We start from the raw sequence: 14,867 nt of genomic DNA, 5'->3' as shown, positions 1-14,867 counted from the left end.
TTTATCCATTCTTCACTCACTTCTAATTTAGTGAAAGTTTTTTTCTTATTTTTGTCTTTTAGGTAACATGAGGCTGCTTTTTCTGGTCTTAGTGACTGGCTGCACATCCGTAGGAAAAATACTGGATGCCGAAGTTTACAAAATCACCAATATAGATTTCTGCCCCCTGCAGGAAGAAACCAAAGAGGAAGAGCGTGTCTCTGCCCTCAAAAAGATTCTTAATTCTGGAATGTTTTATTTTTCATGGCCAAATGCTGGATCAACCTTTGACCTGACAGTTCGGGCACAAAAGATGGGTGATAACAAGAACGATGCCGTTAACTGGTTTTTCTGGTTAGTACCTGTTTCTGTATATGCCAACCATGTTTGAGAGTTTGTATGGCCAGGTGGTGCCTACAGATAAGAATAGACTCAACTTTACTAACTAATATGTACCCCTCTGTTAAGGTAAACAATATGGTCTTTATTGGTATGATTTTGCACCTTTTGCTAGTCAGATAGTAGGTCCTAGTATGTGACATACTAGAAAAACCCAAGCTGCCAGAAAAATTATAAGACAGTGCTCATAAAGTCACTGATGCTTTAAAACATCGCCATGCAAATAGAAAAAGTTACCCCAAAGCGAATAAATCAAAAAGGGTAGAGAAAAAATTTTTTTTTTTTTATTGTTTCTACTATAGTGTCAAAATTCATGTAAATAGCAAGACATTGAATAACATTTCAATGTATATAAATATATACAGGATCCCACATTCACATATTCAAAACATACTAAACAAACCACTAATACAGCCATACTCATACACTCTCCACACTCAAGAGAAATTTACAATTTATAATCGGGTCCAAACTCGAAATGACTCACATTCATGGTATAAGATACAGAAATAGGCATCAAATAATCAATAGATGTTATATGTCTTCTTGTTATAAACGGTGGAAATAAGCGGAGGCACAAGGTTCTCCAGAGCCAACTCGCGTTTGGGTGTCTAACCCAATATGGGTCACACCTTCGTCAGGGCGGTCAAATCAGTTGTGGGACACAAGAATAACAAGAGATGCCCCTGAATGGAAGGCATCCAAGGTAATCAACCACGGAGAAAGAATCGGTTGGCAGGGATGCTCAACACACAAAGTCGAGATGCTAAAAAAGATACAGCTGAATGGTAAACAAGGTGATTATCCGACTCCACTAGTCTTGTGGTTCAAAGATAAAGGGACGATTTTAGGATATTAGTCCGAACTCCAGGGAAGTAGCGCTCAGAGGCACATATTCAGAGGAATTTAGAATACATTCTCACTTCAAGCTCAAACACGGTGGCCATAGTCCTCCTGCGGAATGTGGGGAGCAAATTCCCCGGTGTGAGTCGAAACAGCTGAGCACCAAGTATGTGACATAATTAACCCTGGGCGGACAACTACACTATGCTCGCAAAGTTTGCGTAGTTTGTGCTACTTCGCGCTACGTGAATTTCACGTAGCACAGTGCAAAATCGCGTAGCGTAGTCCTCCACATCAAGTTGGCGACCGCGAGCGAGCAAAATGACATCACGGCGAGACTTTTTCCTCGTTCACGATCAGCAACATCAAGTTGCCGATCGCGAGCATGGAAAATAAACCTCCCGGCGAGATTCTCAACGCGGGGAGGTCAGGTTTCTCATTGCGAGTGGTCGCGTATGCTCGCGACCGCGCGTGATGAGAAACTACCAGTCTGAATTGAGAAAGCTGCCACTCAAATAAAAATCTACTTGAGCGGCAGAAAACGACAGCTCGCACGGTGCAAGACGCCATTTTCAATGATTGCACAGTGCAGACAAGCATCCGGCACTAAGCAATCATCGCGAACAGCGCACTATGCAGCTCGCGTAGTGCTACGCGTAGTGCACTTTGCGTAGCTACCCGTAGCGCTGCTACGCGAACTACGCCCAGGGTTAGATGTAATCAGCTAAGTGGAAAACAAAACAGAATGATTATAAAGAAGTTGAAAAATCTAAGTTGGACTATGCTCATCATGCACATTCAGCGCAGCTGGCAGGGTCTCTGAAATAAAGAGGGGAGAAACTCTTGAGAGTGGGTACAATTTATAACGTCATTGTAACCTTTGAAAACTCTTAACTGTGGAAGTCAGTTGTGTATTCTTTAGGCTTTTTAGGAAGTTGCGTATATAGGGACTCCTTCCTGCATGTACCCGAATGCTTCTGTGTCCCATCGAATACCTATAACTCAGTGATCTGCTATTTCATCTCCTTCTTGCAACTTAAGAGAAGTTACCCAAATACTGGCTTGGGTGACTAGTCATCTTGCTTTTATTTATTGATAGCCTTCAGTTAGCGAACATGTATGTCTTGCAAGAGGGTGACTGCCCTTATTCTATCATCTATGGAAACACTAACCTCTCAGAAGGCCAGACTGGGAACCCAAAGCAGCCCCAGAGTCTGACCACTACAAGGGGAGTTTGGGGAGCGAGGGCGGGGGGGGGGAGTGCAAGTGTGAAGCACTGGCTATCCCTTACTGGCTGGAAATGAAAGTGAGTGAATTGTACTTGCTTGCTGCTTTTGTAAATGGGGTCCGATATTGCAGCATCACTGCAAAATTGACCACCAGTAACAAAACCAGCCCCCACCCTTCCCAGTGGTGGCTGGTAGGGAATGGTGGAGGGGAGCGGTGGGGAGATAGAAAATAAATGACTGTAGGGTTATGAGACAGACCCTAACTCGAGCTATTAAATCTAAGGACCAGCTAACCATTACCAATGCCCGAAAAATGTACTATAACACCATAAGGAAGGCAAAGCGTCTGTGGGATGAATCCCACTGGCAGGACCTCAAGGCCGCAGCCCTACTAAAAGATTCATCCTCTTTTTGGAATCTCATAAACATCAGCACCAGGGGTGGGGTTGATCCAATCCCGAACCATATAACGGGGCTCCAATGGCACTCACACTTTTCAAATCTTTATTCATCTAGGGAAAGAGTGGGTAGCGAGGAACAGATTCCGGAACTAGTGTATCCGGAATCTCTGGAGCTGGAGGCCGATTTTGGTTTAAATGAGGTCCTTTTTGCAATCCACATGATTGCACCGGGAAAGGCAGCTGGCCCTGATGGTCTCCCTGGAGACCTATTGCTTCATGAAAGAGATCTTTGGGCAGAATTCATCCTCCGCATTCTAAAAAATCTAGCTCTAGGCTGCCCAATTCCGGACTCCTGGAAAGGGGCGGAGGTGGTGGCTATTTACAAGAAAGGGGATAGAGGGGACCCCGCCAACTACAGACCGATTAGTTTAATCGATGTTATTTAAAAAGTAGTTGGCAGAGTCCTCCTGACTAGGATTAAGGCGTGGATTGATGAGGAGGGTATTCTGAGCCATCTACAAGCTGGTTTTAGGGAGGGAGTAGGTACTATTGACCAGGGGCGTTTCTAGGTGTTTTGCCGCCCTAGGCGAGAATGGAAAAATGCTGCCCCCCCCCCCCCTTGCCCCATTTACTACCATGGCCTCTCCATGATACCAGGCTTGCATGCCTCAATCACATATCAAAATGGAACGCTAAACCCAAAGAACACCTCCCCAGTGTATAGCTGGCGATACTCCACATTATTTCAACTTTGTGTCCCATTACTATCTAGCAGCTTTTTGTAACACGTAGGAGGCCGGCAAAGATCAGAACGTTTTACATATATCAACAAGATGTGACAAAAATAAAAGCAACAGCATATAACATTATGGATAATAAGGAAAAGGTAAACAACTCATCCGATCGGGTACAATAAGAATATAAGGAGTATAGAAGTGCTTAAGTAATCTGTTAATTATATTTCTAAACATTTCACTCACCTTATAGCATAAGATAGCCCTGATGGACCGAAAACACTATTTAATAGTGAAATGGAATTTGGTAACCGAAAAATGTTGCCAAGTTTGGTTGGGAAATGACCTCCAGTTTTAAGACCGAGTAAAATCCACAGCGCGTACTTCAAAAGAACTTATTCATGGACAGAAATGGCGAACTTCGTACTGTTATGTTTGTTTGACATATTTTCTTTGCTCCATTTATAACACTTTATGCACGTTTGAGATATTTGCTTTGCTCCGTTTATACCATTAATCTTACCCAAAGAATTTGAAATGAAAACTAAGGCTCCACACATTTCGATTAAGAAAAAAAAAACGGCGCAACGCCGCTTAAAGTGCCATGTATATACACTCTCTTTATAATAAAAACAATGAGATTCTCAAATGCCTTGCAAAGGTAGTCAAAGCTCGACGCCCACTCACACGATTAGTTGAGTGATAATATGAAAATAATTGGGTTTTTTCTCTAGGCACCTGCTGCGCGTCATTCAGAGATGAACAAGTGACAAATGAAACCCTCGACTATATACTGGCATTTTTCACTTTACTCTGCACATTACAAATACCTGTCACCGGTGTTGTCAGAATAATTCCATGTTTCGCACGTAACAACCCTGCCGCAGCAGGTGCGGTGCAATGTCCCCAAAAGCTGTTCGATAAAGAGCATCTTAAAAATCCGATAACAGGTACGCCTTGCTTACGACTCTGACCCACTTCGATATACGAAGAACTTTAACTAACTTTAAATAAGTGAAGACAGGTAGAGGAAATCGGAAAGCTAGTTTATACTGATTGACAGGGCAGGGGCGGTACTAGGAGGGAATGGGAGGTTGCACTGCCCCATAAAATTGTGCGATTGTTTAGCAAAAAAAGGCACACCCCGGAAAAGATGGCCCACAGACCAACGAAGAAACCATCCGCTGCTGCCCCGGAAGCAATTGCTCAGTAGAGCCTGGACCGTCAGTGCTTGCTTGTGTTGTATTTTATTATATTGTAATATTTATGTTGGCTTTCTACTGCCAGGAGGGCACTGAACCCCGCGCTTACGTGAGCTGTAGGCTACGGCATGTAGTCTGTGTGGTTGGAAGTGCACTGCTTTTACTCCGTACAGTCTGTTGTATACAGTATACGTTTTGTATTTGGGCGCTAAAGTCTTCGTGAAGGCTGCATTTGGACAAATGGTCTGAATTCTGTCCACCAGCTGAAAAGATGAGAGTAGCTTTTCCCACAGTGCGAGGCAGGTATTGGGGTCAGTAAAAAGCATGATATAGCGCTCACAAAAGAGGGTGAAGGGAGGACCCGCTGCTGCATGTCTTGAGATGCATGAGAGCAGTGCTTTAAATGGAAAGTACAGGTACTCATTAAAATGACTCATTCCGAATCACAAGCTCATGTTTTTTGCCGCCCTCCCCCTTTCGCCGCCCTAGGCAGCCGCCTAGTCTTGCCTAATGGTAGAAACGGCCCTGCTATTGACCAGGTCTTTAGATTCTGTATTTTATATTGGAAATCCGTGGTCATCGAAAAAGGCAGTCTTTATTTGGCATTTATTGATTTAAAGACAGCCTTTGACCTGGTCCCACGAATACAGCTGTGGCAGGTACTGCACGATCTGGGTATCCCTCCCCTAACCCTGGACCTCCTCAAACGACTCCACGTAGGCAATTTTGCCAAAGTCCGGTGGGGACAACAGGGCCAGCTCACGGAGAGGATTTCTGTCGAGAAAGGAGTGCGTCAGGGTTGTGTTATGGCCCCGACCCTGTTCTCTCTCTATATTAATGGTGTGGCAGACTTTTTGAGAGGTGACAGGATCGATGCCCCAACCCTGTGCGGGGAAAAAATATCTACCCTACTCTTTGCCGACGACACTCTCCTGATTTCGAAAAGCCCCATGGGCTTACAAAGACTGTTGTCCCACTTTTCCCAGTTTTGTGACAACAGAGGGTTGAAAATAAACACGTCAAAAACTAAGTTGATGGCGTTATCTCCCTCAAAAAACTTCAGGAACAACATCGAGCTCAATGGCACCACACTCGAGCTGGTAGACGCTTTTGACTATCTCGGAGTGAGGGTCACAAATAAGCTTAAATGGGCTCCCCATCTTTCAAAAATGCTCCTTGCCCATAAAAGAGCCGCAGGGGCAATATCGAAACACCAGAAGCTCTCATACAGCAGGCCAATAGCGGCGGCTGTTAAGGTCTACGAGGGGAAGGCAGTGTCAGTAGCCCTCTACGGGGCAGAACTGTGGGGCTTTGAAAATCTGACAGAGTTACTTAGATCTGAGAACAAGTTTTTTAGAGACTTAGTTTCTCTTCCCCTGTCTACCCCGCTAGTTCCACTCCGTAGTGACCTTGGCAGACAAAACATTAGCAATGTGGCCAGGTTGCGCCCTATATTATACTGGTCAAGGATTAGAAGGTCCCCTGAACTCCATCACTATGCCTCCGCCCTGGATGAGATATTAAATCTGGGAGCACAACATAAGATCCCATGGCTATCTAATATAAAAAAACACCTACAGAAGATTGGTTTGGAAGATGCCTGGGTGAGCCAGGTTCCACCACCCAAACAAATGTTAAAAAAACCTATTGGGACTGGGTCACGACCGATACCCTAAGAAAGCAGGAGGGTGTGCTTACTGCAAACTTTTTGGATGTGAAACCGGCTCCTAGTTTGGAGTCCTTTTTGGACCTCATCAAATTGCCGGAAGATAGATCACTCTATCTCAAATTACGATATGGCACACTCCCACTTCATGATTTTCAAATCAGTTGGAGCAAGGCCATCTCACACTCAAAAGGCTGCCCAGGCTGTGCCTCGCCCACAGAGTCTATTGGCCATTTTATGTTTGCCTGCCAGACGTACAGGCAACCAAGACTAAGGTGGCTCAAACCTGTTTGCAAAAATCTGGGTATTAGGTCTGCCAGGGTGGCACTGCGTATTTTGACTTATGAAACATCCGTCCCTAGTATAATTTGTGGGACTGCCAAATACCTGGGCTGGGCATGGAGGTTAAGACGTAGGCTACTAAAGGCGCATCAAGTACAAGTAAACCATCTATCTCCTTGATCCTGCAGGCTAACATTATTATTACATTATCAGTCATAGGGGATATGTGAAAATGACACGTGTATACATATTCTGTTTCTTTTTTATCACTTCTTAACTATGTATGGTATGAAGCCATTCGTTGTGGTATGTTTTAAATTGTTTTAAATATATATTGTGCTGCACTTTTATGATATTTTTTTATGTTGAATAAAGTACTACAACAACAACAAAATAAATATAGCAAAAATTTAAGAAAACGTACCTGCTGGTCGCGTCGCCAGCCACCTTCTCTCCGCCACCTCTTGTCTGTCACAGGAAGCACCTAGGCTCCCTAAGCCAATGACAATGCTACAATGCAGTGGTGTAATTGGTTCCCCTAAGCCAATGACAACTCTGCAATGCAGCGTTGTGATTGGTCTGAGCGCCGTGGTTCGGCATTCCGATGGGGACAGGGAGCCTGCGCATGCTCCCCACAAGGCTGTGTAATGCAGCCTGGTGGGGAACATGCAAAGTGCGCATGACTTTGGCCGGCCCAAGATGGCTGGCCAAACTGTCATGGGCACTTTGAGTGTGCTCACCACTCTTCACCCTGGCTTCTGCTCTACCCAGCCCCACCCCTCCCTGCACCTAGGAACAGAAAAATTAAATAATAATGTTTTGTTATCCTTTTAAAGCAGTGGGGCGACGCTCCTCTGCCTTAGCGGAGGAGGTGCCGCTGTCCCTTCCAGTCTCCTGGGCAAACACCCGATGCCCGGTATGGCCAGTCCGGCCCAGCCTCTTAAGTTTCCGAAAAATGTAATGGATGTATTTTTAGTTACTCTTTCAGGCTTCTCCGATTACTCTGAGAACCTAGAATGATTTCACAAACCCCATCCTTGGAGTTCAAAAGCTGGAAATGTGCATATTGATTGAGCCAGAATGCCAGCAAGGTTTGATCCCCACCTATTTCACAGTTTCAAAAAAATCGATGGTCTAGGGCTTTTAGGTGGATGAGAGCTCAAAAAAACAATCATACAAGGTAATCTGCAAGAAAGATTATTGAGTTTGAGCCCCTGAAGTTGTTAATTGGAATATGGTTCATGGTTTCCTCTTTAAAAGGTTTCAAATCCTTTAAGCAGACATGTACACAATTTCCTAAATTGCCATGTCCTACAGCCGTGGCTTGCTGATCCATCCAAGGGTGTATCCAAACACAGGATGTGGATCCTGATCATCTCCAACCTTCTTGGAGAAAGGAGTATGTACTGCCGTCTTTGCCCACATTGGATTCTTTACTGAGTTTCACCTATAATAAACTATACCCTATGTGAAATGAAACTTCAACTTCTTCAATGTTGAATGGGGTGAGATGTAGAGCAGGGGTCTACAAACCTTTCTGTAGTAAGAGCTACTTGTGTTCAATGGAAATACTCCAGAGCTACTAATATTATTAGGGATGCAGAAGTAACTACATTTGACAAGATTATATCGGTGGCCATCATATGAAAGATTACTAGCAGTGATCACCTCCATAATTACAGTACTGTAAAAAATTATTTGTCAAAGTGGAATGTTTCTACATGGGTAATACATAACACCCACAGCTGAATTGCCACTAGCACCAAGTTAATAATATTTGCAATAGTCTCCCCAACATTGTTTTACAGCTTTAAATATATTTTGGAATTTCAGCCATTTGTTTTTCAAACATCAGTTTATGAATTCTGAAAATGGACACATTTTTGTTTCAAATGCACAATTTTCAATTTTAGTAACTATATGTTCAGTCAACCAAGCATAAGCTTCTAATTTAATTAATTGTTGTGAACACAGGAGAGCTACTTACAGGTAGCTGGAGCGCTACTAGTAGCTTACGAGCTACTGGTTGGAGAAGCCTGATGTATAGCTTTTGGCGCCAGAAATATGCACAGAAAACCATTTGATATAGTTACAAAGTTAACTTGGAGTCTAAGGGCCAGGTGTATGAAGAATGTTTATGGTTGCAATTGCTCTGATGTGGGCTTTGTGACCACTAGAATGCTGTTTTCATATGCATGGATCCAGTTTTAGAAGTCAGTAAGTTTTTGCAGACTCCTACAATGGGATTCTGGCCCCATATTGAATTGCTATTTAAAAGGGGCATGTTATAGGTGTTCCTTCCAAATACTGATTAGATATGCAGTGAATCAGTGTTTAACTTTATTGAAAGGAGATCAGACATGGTAGTCCGCTGATGCTAGCGAGCCACCAGCTATGTGATGGCCAATAATTGGAGTAAGTCGAAATTTGCCTCCTACATCAATAATATTTATGAGGTAGGTCAAATTACGACCCTCTCCGATTCAGAACAGTGACTGGATTTGTGCTACCAGATCTTCGTAGCTGGCACTACGTCTCTGAGTTCTGGATTGTGTAAATCAAAACACACCACTTGGGATAGCGCACAGAAGTCGAATGCAGATTTAATGCAAAATAGCGACAAGCATTCCAATATTAAGTCACGCAGTTGCTGTTCCCTACAGACCAGAGCTTTGTCCTTGATCAGTCGACACATGTAAGGCTAAAATCCACTAATTTTTCCGTTACTTCTATACACTTTTTATCAAAATAAGTAAATGGAAGCAAGGGCGTGTGACAGCAGAAGAACTAACACATACCAAATAAGCAGGTGCAGGACCTTCTAGTGGGAAATTATGGAAGAAAGATGCAGTCAACACTAGCTTCACTGTGCCAAATTCAAAGCAAAGCTACACTTTGCAAACATGTTTCAGCAGAAATGTGCAGTGTACCACATGGAGTAGCAGAATTCTAGTACATTTAATATAGATGTAAATGTCCAGTGATACTAGGGTTCTACTGGTCTCTAAACTAGTATATAAACAAAATACAATAGATTAATAAAATGGGCCTGGCCAATTTCTGGAACACATGAGCATTTGGCAGTTTCATAGTAAACACATAAGCATGAAGACACGTGTGTTGGTAAATTCACTTTTTCAAGTGCATCCCCACTGTAGTTGAATAGTTGATTATCTCTCCACCAGAGAGAGAAAATGAAATGTTGGTGCAAGGTCTGTGGCCCTCTGCTAAGTGTAAACATTTCCCGAATCTGCACAGGAAATAGATTTTAGTAGACATCACCAGGAATAAACAAAGAAGTTCTGGGTATCTGGATAGGCAGCAAGCTTTTCAGTGCACGAGGCTTGCTGGCAAGACGTGCTCCTTTGCACATGATCTTCTTGACCGCTGATCTGGGAGAATACAAGTCTAAAAATAGCATATTCGCAACAGCGATATCTGACTTTTCCCCAACAGCGATATCTGACTTTTCCCCGAGCTTTTTGCCAGGCCTCTTTTATTTAAGTTACAGAGGAGCTTAAGCACAAATTATCCCTGAAACAATGCTCGCCCATGCAATTGAATCTCGACAGAAAAACCGATTCGATGCAGCGATCTGATCCTATAATCGGAACCTCAAAGGTCAATACATAAAATCAGTAGGCTGATCAAGCAAATGGCGTAAAAGCGATGCAAGCGTTTCTCGACGGATCTTGATGCCTGTGGTAGGGTAAGCACTGACGTCATGGAGGGAACTACACATATATCTAACTTTCTCCCTGCTCATCTCAACCATCTCTCTTCCGTTCTCAATACCCCTAGCCCGCTCCTCTGACTTCCACACTGTTGACCACCATACATTGCTTTCGTCTTCACTCACTAGGCATTTCTGGATTTGTTTGTAATTTTTTCACCTTCTACATGTACTGCTCCTTTACAGTTATCTTGTACTAAATGATATCTGTACCCGGCCCAGTCCTTGGGGGTGTCCCACAAGTATCAGTTCTTTGCTCTCTTCTGTTGTCACTGTAAACCACCTTTCCCAGTGACCTCATCTTCTCTTTCTGCTTATCATAAAACGTCTATGCAAATGACACTTAAATCTCCTTCTCTATTCCAACATTCACAGCTTGCCTCCTAACACACATAGCTTCTGTATAATAGTCAACCGTCGCGGGATGGCGGATGGTCGCTCATGCTGAATTCGTTTGAAAATAAAGTCCTCTTCTTCCCCTCCACCACTACAGTCGCCCCTGTTAAGACTCCATTCTACGACCCCAGTACAATTAATCTTGCATTATCTATTAGAAATGTTGAGGTTGTCTTAAGCCCATGCATGAGGATGTAAGCTTCCATCATGAACACGGCCACCACTGCTCGTTTTCAATTGCTTAACCTACGCAAAATCTGCTCAAGGTCACCCTTTAACACATATTACCTCGTTGGTATTCAGTAGACTTGACTACTGCAGACATCTTCTGGCGGGCCTTTATAACCATTCCAACCAGCCTTTACACAAAATCAAAAACTTTCCTATCCACATTCTTTTCAACCTACCTAAGCACACCCTGCTTCTAGCTCCTACCAACAGGCCCTTCTCTCCCCACCAGTATTGGGGTCATGTATGATCTACTGACATTAGTCTTAAAATCAATGTACAGTTTTGCCCCTCCCCGTCGCTCTGACACCCTACCAAGTTAAACAACAACTCAAAACCTATGGTCCACGAATTTGTATTTTTTTTTACCTTGTCCAAAACTCTGATGCGTCAAACTTCTAAGCGTTTTAGGCTAATTTCGATGACATTCCCCACCAATGACCTTCTGTGCCCTCAAACCCTTCCAAGAATTCAGAATTGCACTCAATAGACCTTTTCAGCAACAAGAAAGACATGATGGACTACCACCCACTGTCGCATAATATGTAAATAATAACTCTCTCATTTACCCTTCAATTTCCCTTAGGCAATCAAAAGATATCTCTTGTGTGTTGTGCTTGTAAGCGATCCACCCATTGGCACATGTGATCATGACTTGAACTGTTATTTCCTTCTTCTGTGTGAACAATCAAGCAACAATTTCCTGTGTTCTGTAATCATAGCTATGTGAAACGCTTCCGTTTCCCCCCAGCTTATAAATACTAAGGTCTGCATGGGGGGCACATTTTCTTTATGGAGAAGCCAGTCTCTTGCTACTTGAACAACGTGGTGTGCTTTCACTGCCCGGGGCTTTGTAAAACTGTGTATTGTCTTTTTGTTAAACTCCATGAATGTCTCTGGAAATGTTGCTATTGTTTACCATCATCGTCCGTCTAACCAAAAGCTATAGTTCTACACCGTCAAGCTGGAGAAAGCGCACATCTTGAGTCTTCTGGTGGTGACCTAGAATCTTCTTTCGGCTAGAACCTAAGAGAAGCTGGTCACACCTCCTTAAGGAGGAGACCGTCCTCTTTGCCAGCATTCTGCTTAACCACAGTAGTGCGCTTACGCTTACTGAAGAATGCAGAGTGGGCCTGGCCTATGTTTTATTTTCTTTGAGTTAGTCTCCAATTGCATTCTAGAAGCAGCTGGAAATATTTCTAGTTTGGGCTGAGGATTTTTGCTTCTATCCAATGAGATTCAAGTATGCTTTCCCCACTATACAGCTGCTCAAAGCTTATGTGCTTTCTCCTTTGTGTTCCCTGTTGGCTCCTTCCCAATGTAGAAAACAACAATTGGCAATTAAAATTCTATTTCACAATAAATGTTAAAACTATCTAAACCTAGCCAAGCTACACATGACCTTGAGGAGAAAAATCACAGTTTAATCATGAAATAAAGTACAAAAAATTAATAAATACAATACATTTAATTTATTGTATTTATTAATGTTTGTCCTCTTTATTGTTTTGATTTTTGCATCCTTCCCCCAGGATCACAATCGGCATCATTCCTATACAGTGGGAAGGCCATCCCTGTCTATTTATATCTCGTCGCCAAACAAATCTTACCCAATCCTCCATTCCCAGTTCTTAATACCTCCTTTGCTTGATCCGCTCGGAGATTTGAGCTATCACCGATTAACAGTTAATACAGTTTCTCATAAATTTAGCAAATAGCAGGTGAATAAAGCATACTAGTCGGCTCCAATATTTTCCCTTATTTGTAGGAAGGGATTATGTTTTGATCACATTATTTTGCAGGGAAAAGGATTTCATGGCTTTAGATTCAATTAGTCTTTTGTTACCATTGGGAGAAAACCATCCGAGGAATAAGTTGGTACTTTGTGGCCTTATTCTGAAAGTATAAACTGCAGTTTCCTAGATGATTTTTTTAGGTACATTTTGAACATTCCTTTTAAATGATAAATCATATTTGCAAATCACTGCAAGAACTTCACACCACCTGGCTAGTTATAAAAGTGAGAGGAAAATTAGGTAGTTCTAAAACACCAAACAATGAGAAGGAGGCATTATAGAACTAAGTTTCAGCTAACTCAATTAAACTTTACTTCACTATTAGATCATCATCTCCATGTACTGATAGTAATCACGTACTAACTAGGCAAATCTTTGCTAGAGCGGAGGTAGAAGAAAAGAACCATAAATGACCTTACCCATCCATTTTAACCAATGGCCAACATTATCCCTTCAGCGCATGCCCAATATTACCTCCATATTTTGCATGTTAGAGTGAAGTGAGTGTGCATGCACCACCAGGAAAAAGTTCAATCGGCTGCTGTTCCATTGCGGCCTTAAACATTACAATGTGATTAAAAATTCAATAAAGCTTTGCCAGCAAGATTAAAGATACGAGTTGTGTATAGTGTTTCTATTACAAGTTCAGGATACAGCATTTACATTAATGGCAATGATAGCAAATGGTTTTATAGTTTATCGTTCATACAAAGGATTCATGTAGCAACTCCCAGCCATTGTCACACAATCTTCTGGATATCTGGACCCCTTACATTTCCTTGAGTAGTCATTCATTCAGCAGTTTAATCTCTAGGTTTTTTGCATGCCTTATTCTGTCTCTTTATCCCAGGTGTCATGTATATTTACCTGAGTGTGACCTGGCATACTGAAAGGTATTCTGAAGCTGTGTATCACTATTGATAATGTCTCACACTGGCACCTGTATCTAAATGCAGTGTAAATAGCAAAGTCTTCTTTGTGATAAAACGTGCTGCTTCATTTTTTGTGCAAATTCATGTTACACCCAGGAGCGGCCCGTACAGGTAAGAGCAGAGGGAAGGGAGTCAACAGACGAAGAGGAAAAATTAAAGGAAAATAAGAAAACCCCTTATCTTGCACTCACCGCATCACCGACTCAGCGTTCCGGTCGAACGCAAGGTAAGGGTTTTTTTTTTTTTCCTCCAATTTTCCCTCAACGTAGTCTGTCGACCCCCACCCTACCGCTCTTACCTACACTGGCCGCTCCTGGTTACACCACAGGCACTAGGTGTACTACTAAAGCAGTAGGTATTTCAAAAGGTTATTCAGAGTACAGAAAAGTCTCAAACATTTTACTTCTGTTTTTTAAGGATTAATAGTTCAAATGATACAGGGCTTCCTGGTGAGACACTTAGATTACACATGTGCAGGGATGTTTCTTAATGGAAAAACGTTGCCAGAGACTTTCAGGATGGACTCAGAATTAAACCGAAATTTAACACTGGTTCTAAAATTTAACTGGGATACAAAGAATGGGCGGCATAGGCGTTGGAAGAAGGGGTGCGCGGGGTGTTACAGTACCCCTGAGGTCCGAAGGTGAATGAGCAATAAAGATGCCTTTAAATGTTGTTTTTGTCTTGTCACATTTGCTCTGCATTCAGAGACAGAAGTCAAATGTCAGGCTGTCTTCTGACTAATTGCTGATTATTCTTTTAACATTTAGATTGGTGTTTTCTTTCCTTTCTCTTACTGCAAAGATAGAGGAGTTTGTAAAGTGAACTATCTGACAATCTTTCTCGGACACAGGGAGTGTGAAAGGAAGGGCTGAAGGATCTGGGGTGTAACACAGGACCCTGCAGCCCCTACGAAGTAGTGGATCCCCAGCCCTTCAGGGGCAGCCAAGCCCTTCAGAGGGAGACCATTTCACCCAAGGCCAATGAAGATTTGTGAAATTTGAGGGGCTCGGAGACCCCCGCTTCACATTCTGCAGAGGGCCCCAT

The 14,867-nt window shown here is 42.7% G+C and overlaps 1 protein-coding gene across 1 annotated transcript in view; it reads left to right on the top strand.

The window, feature by feature from the left end:
- Positions 1–14,867, top strand: part of SYNJ2 (synaptojanin 2) — a 583,647-nt gene that overhangs the window by 215,559 nt on the left and 353,221 nt on the right. Inside the window, exon 3 of the mRNA XM_085612162.1 lies at positions 63–333. Coding sequence (XP_085468288.1) covers positions 63–333 — 271 coding nt within the window. The remainder of the gene's footprint in view (positions 1–62; positions 334–14,867) is intronic.

Source organism: Triturus cristatus, chromosome 6, assembly GCF_964204655.1.
Source record: "Triturus cristatus chromosome 6, aTriCri1.1, whole genome shotgun sequence".
Lineage (NCBI taxonomy): Eukaryota > Metazoa > Chordata > Amphibia > Caudata > Salamandridae > Triturus > Triturus cristatus.
This window is presented reverse-complemented; position numbering and strand designations above follow the sequence as displayed.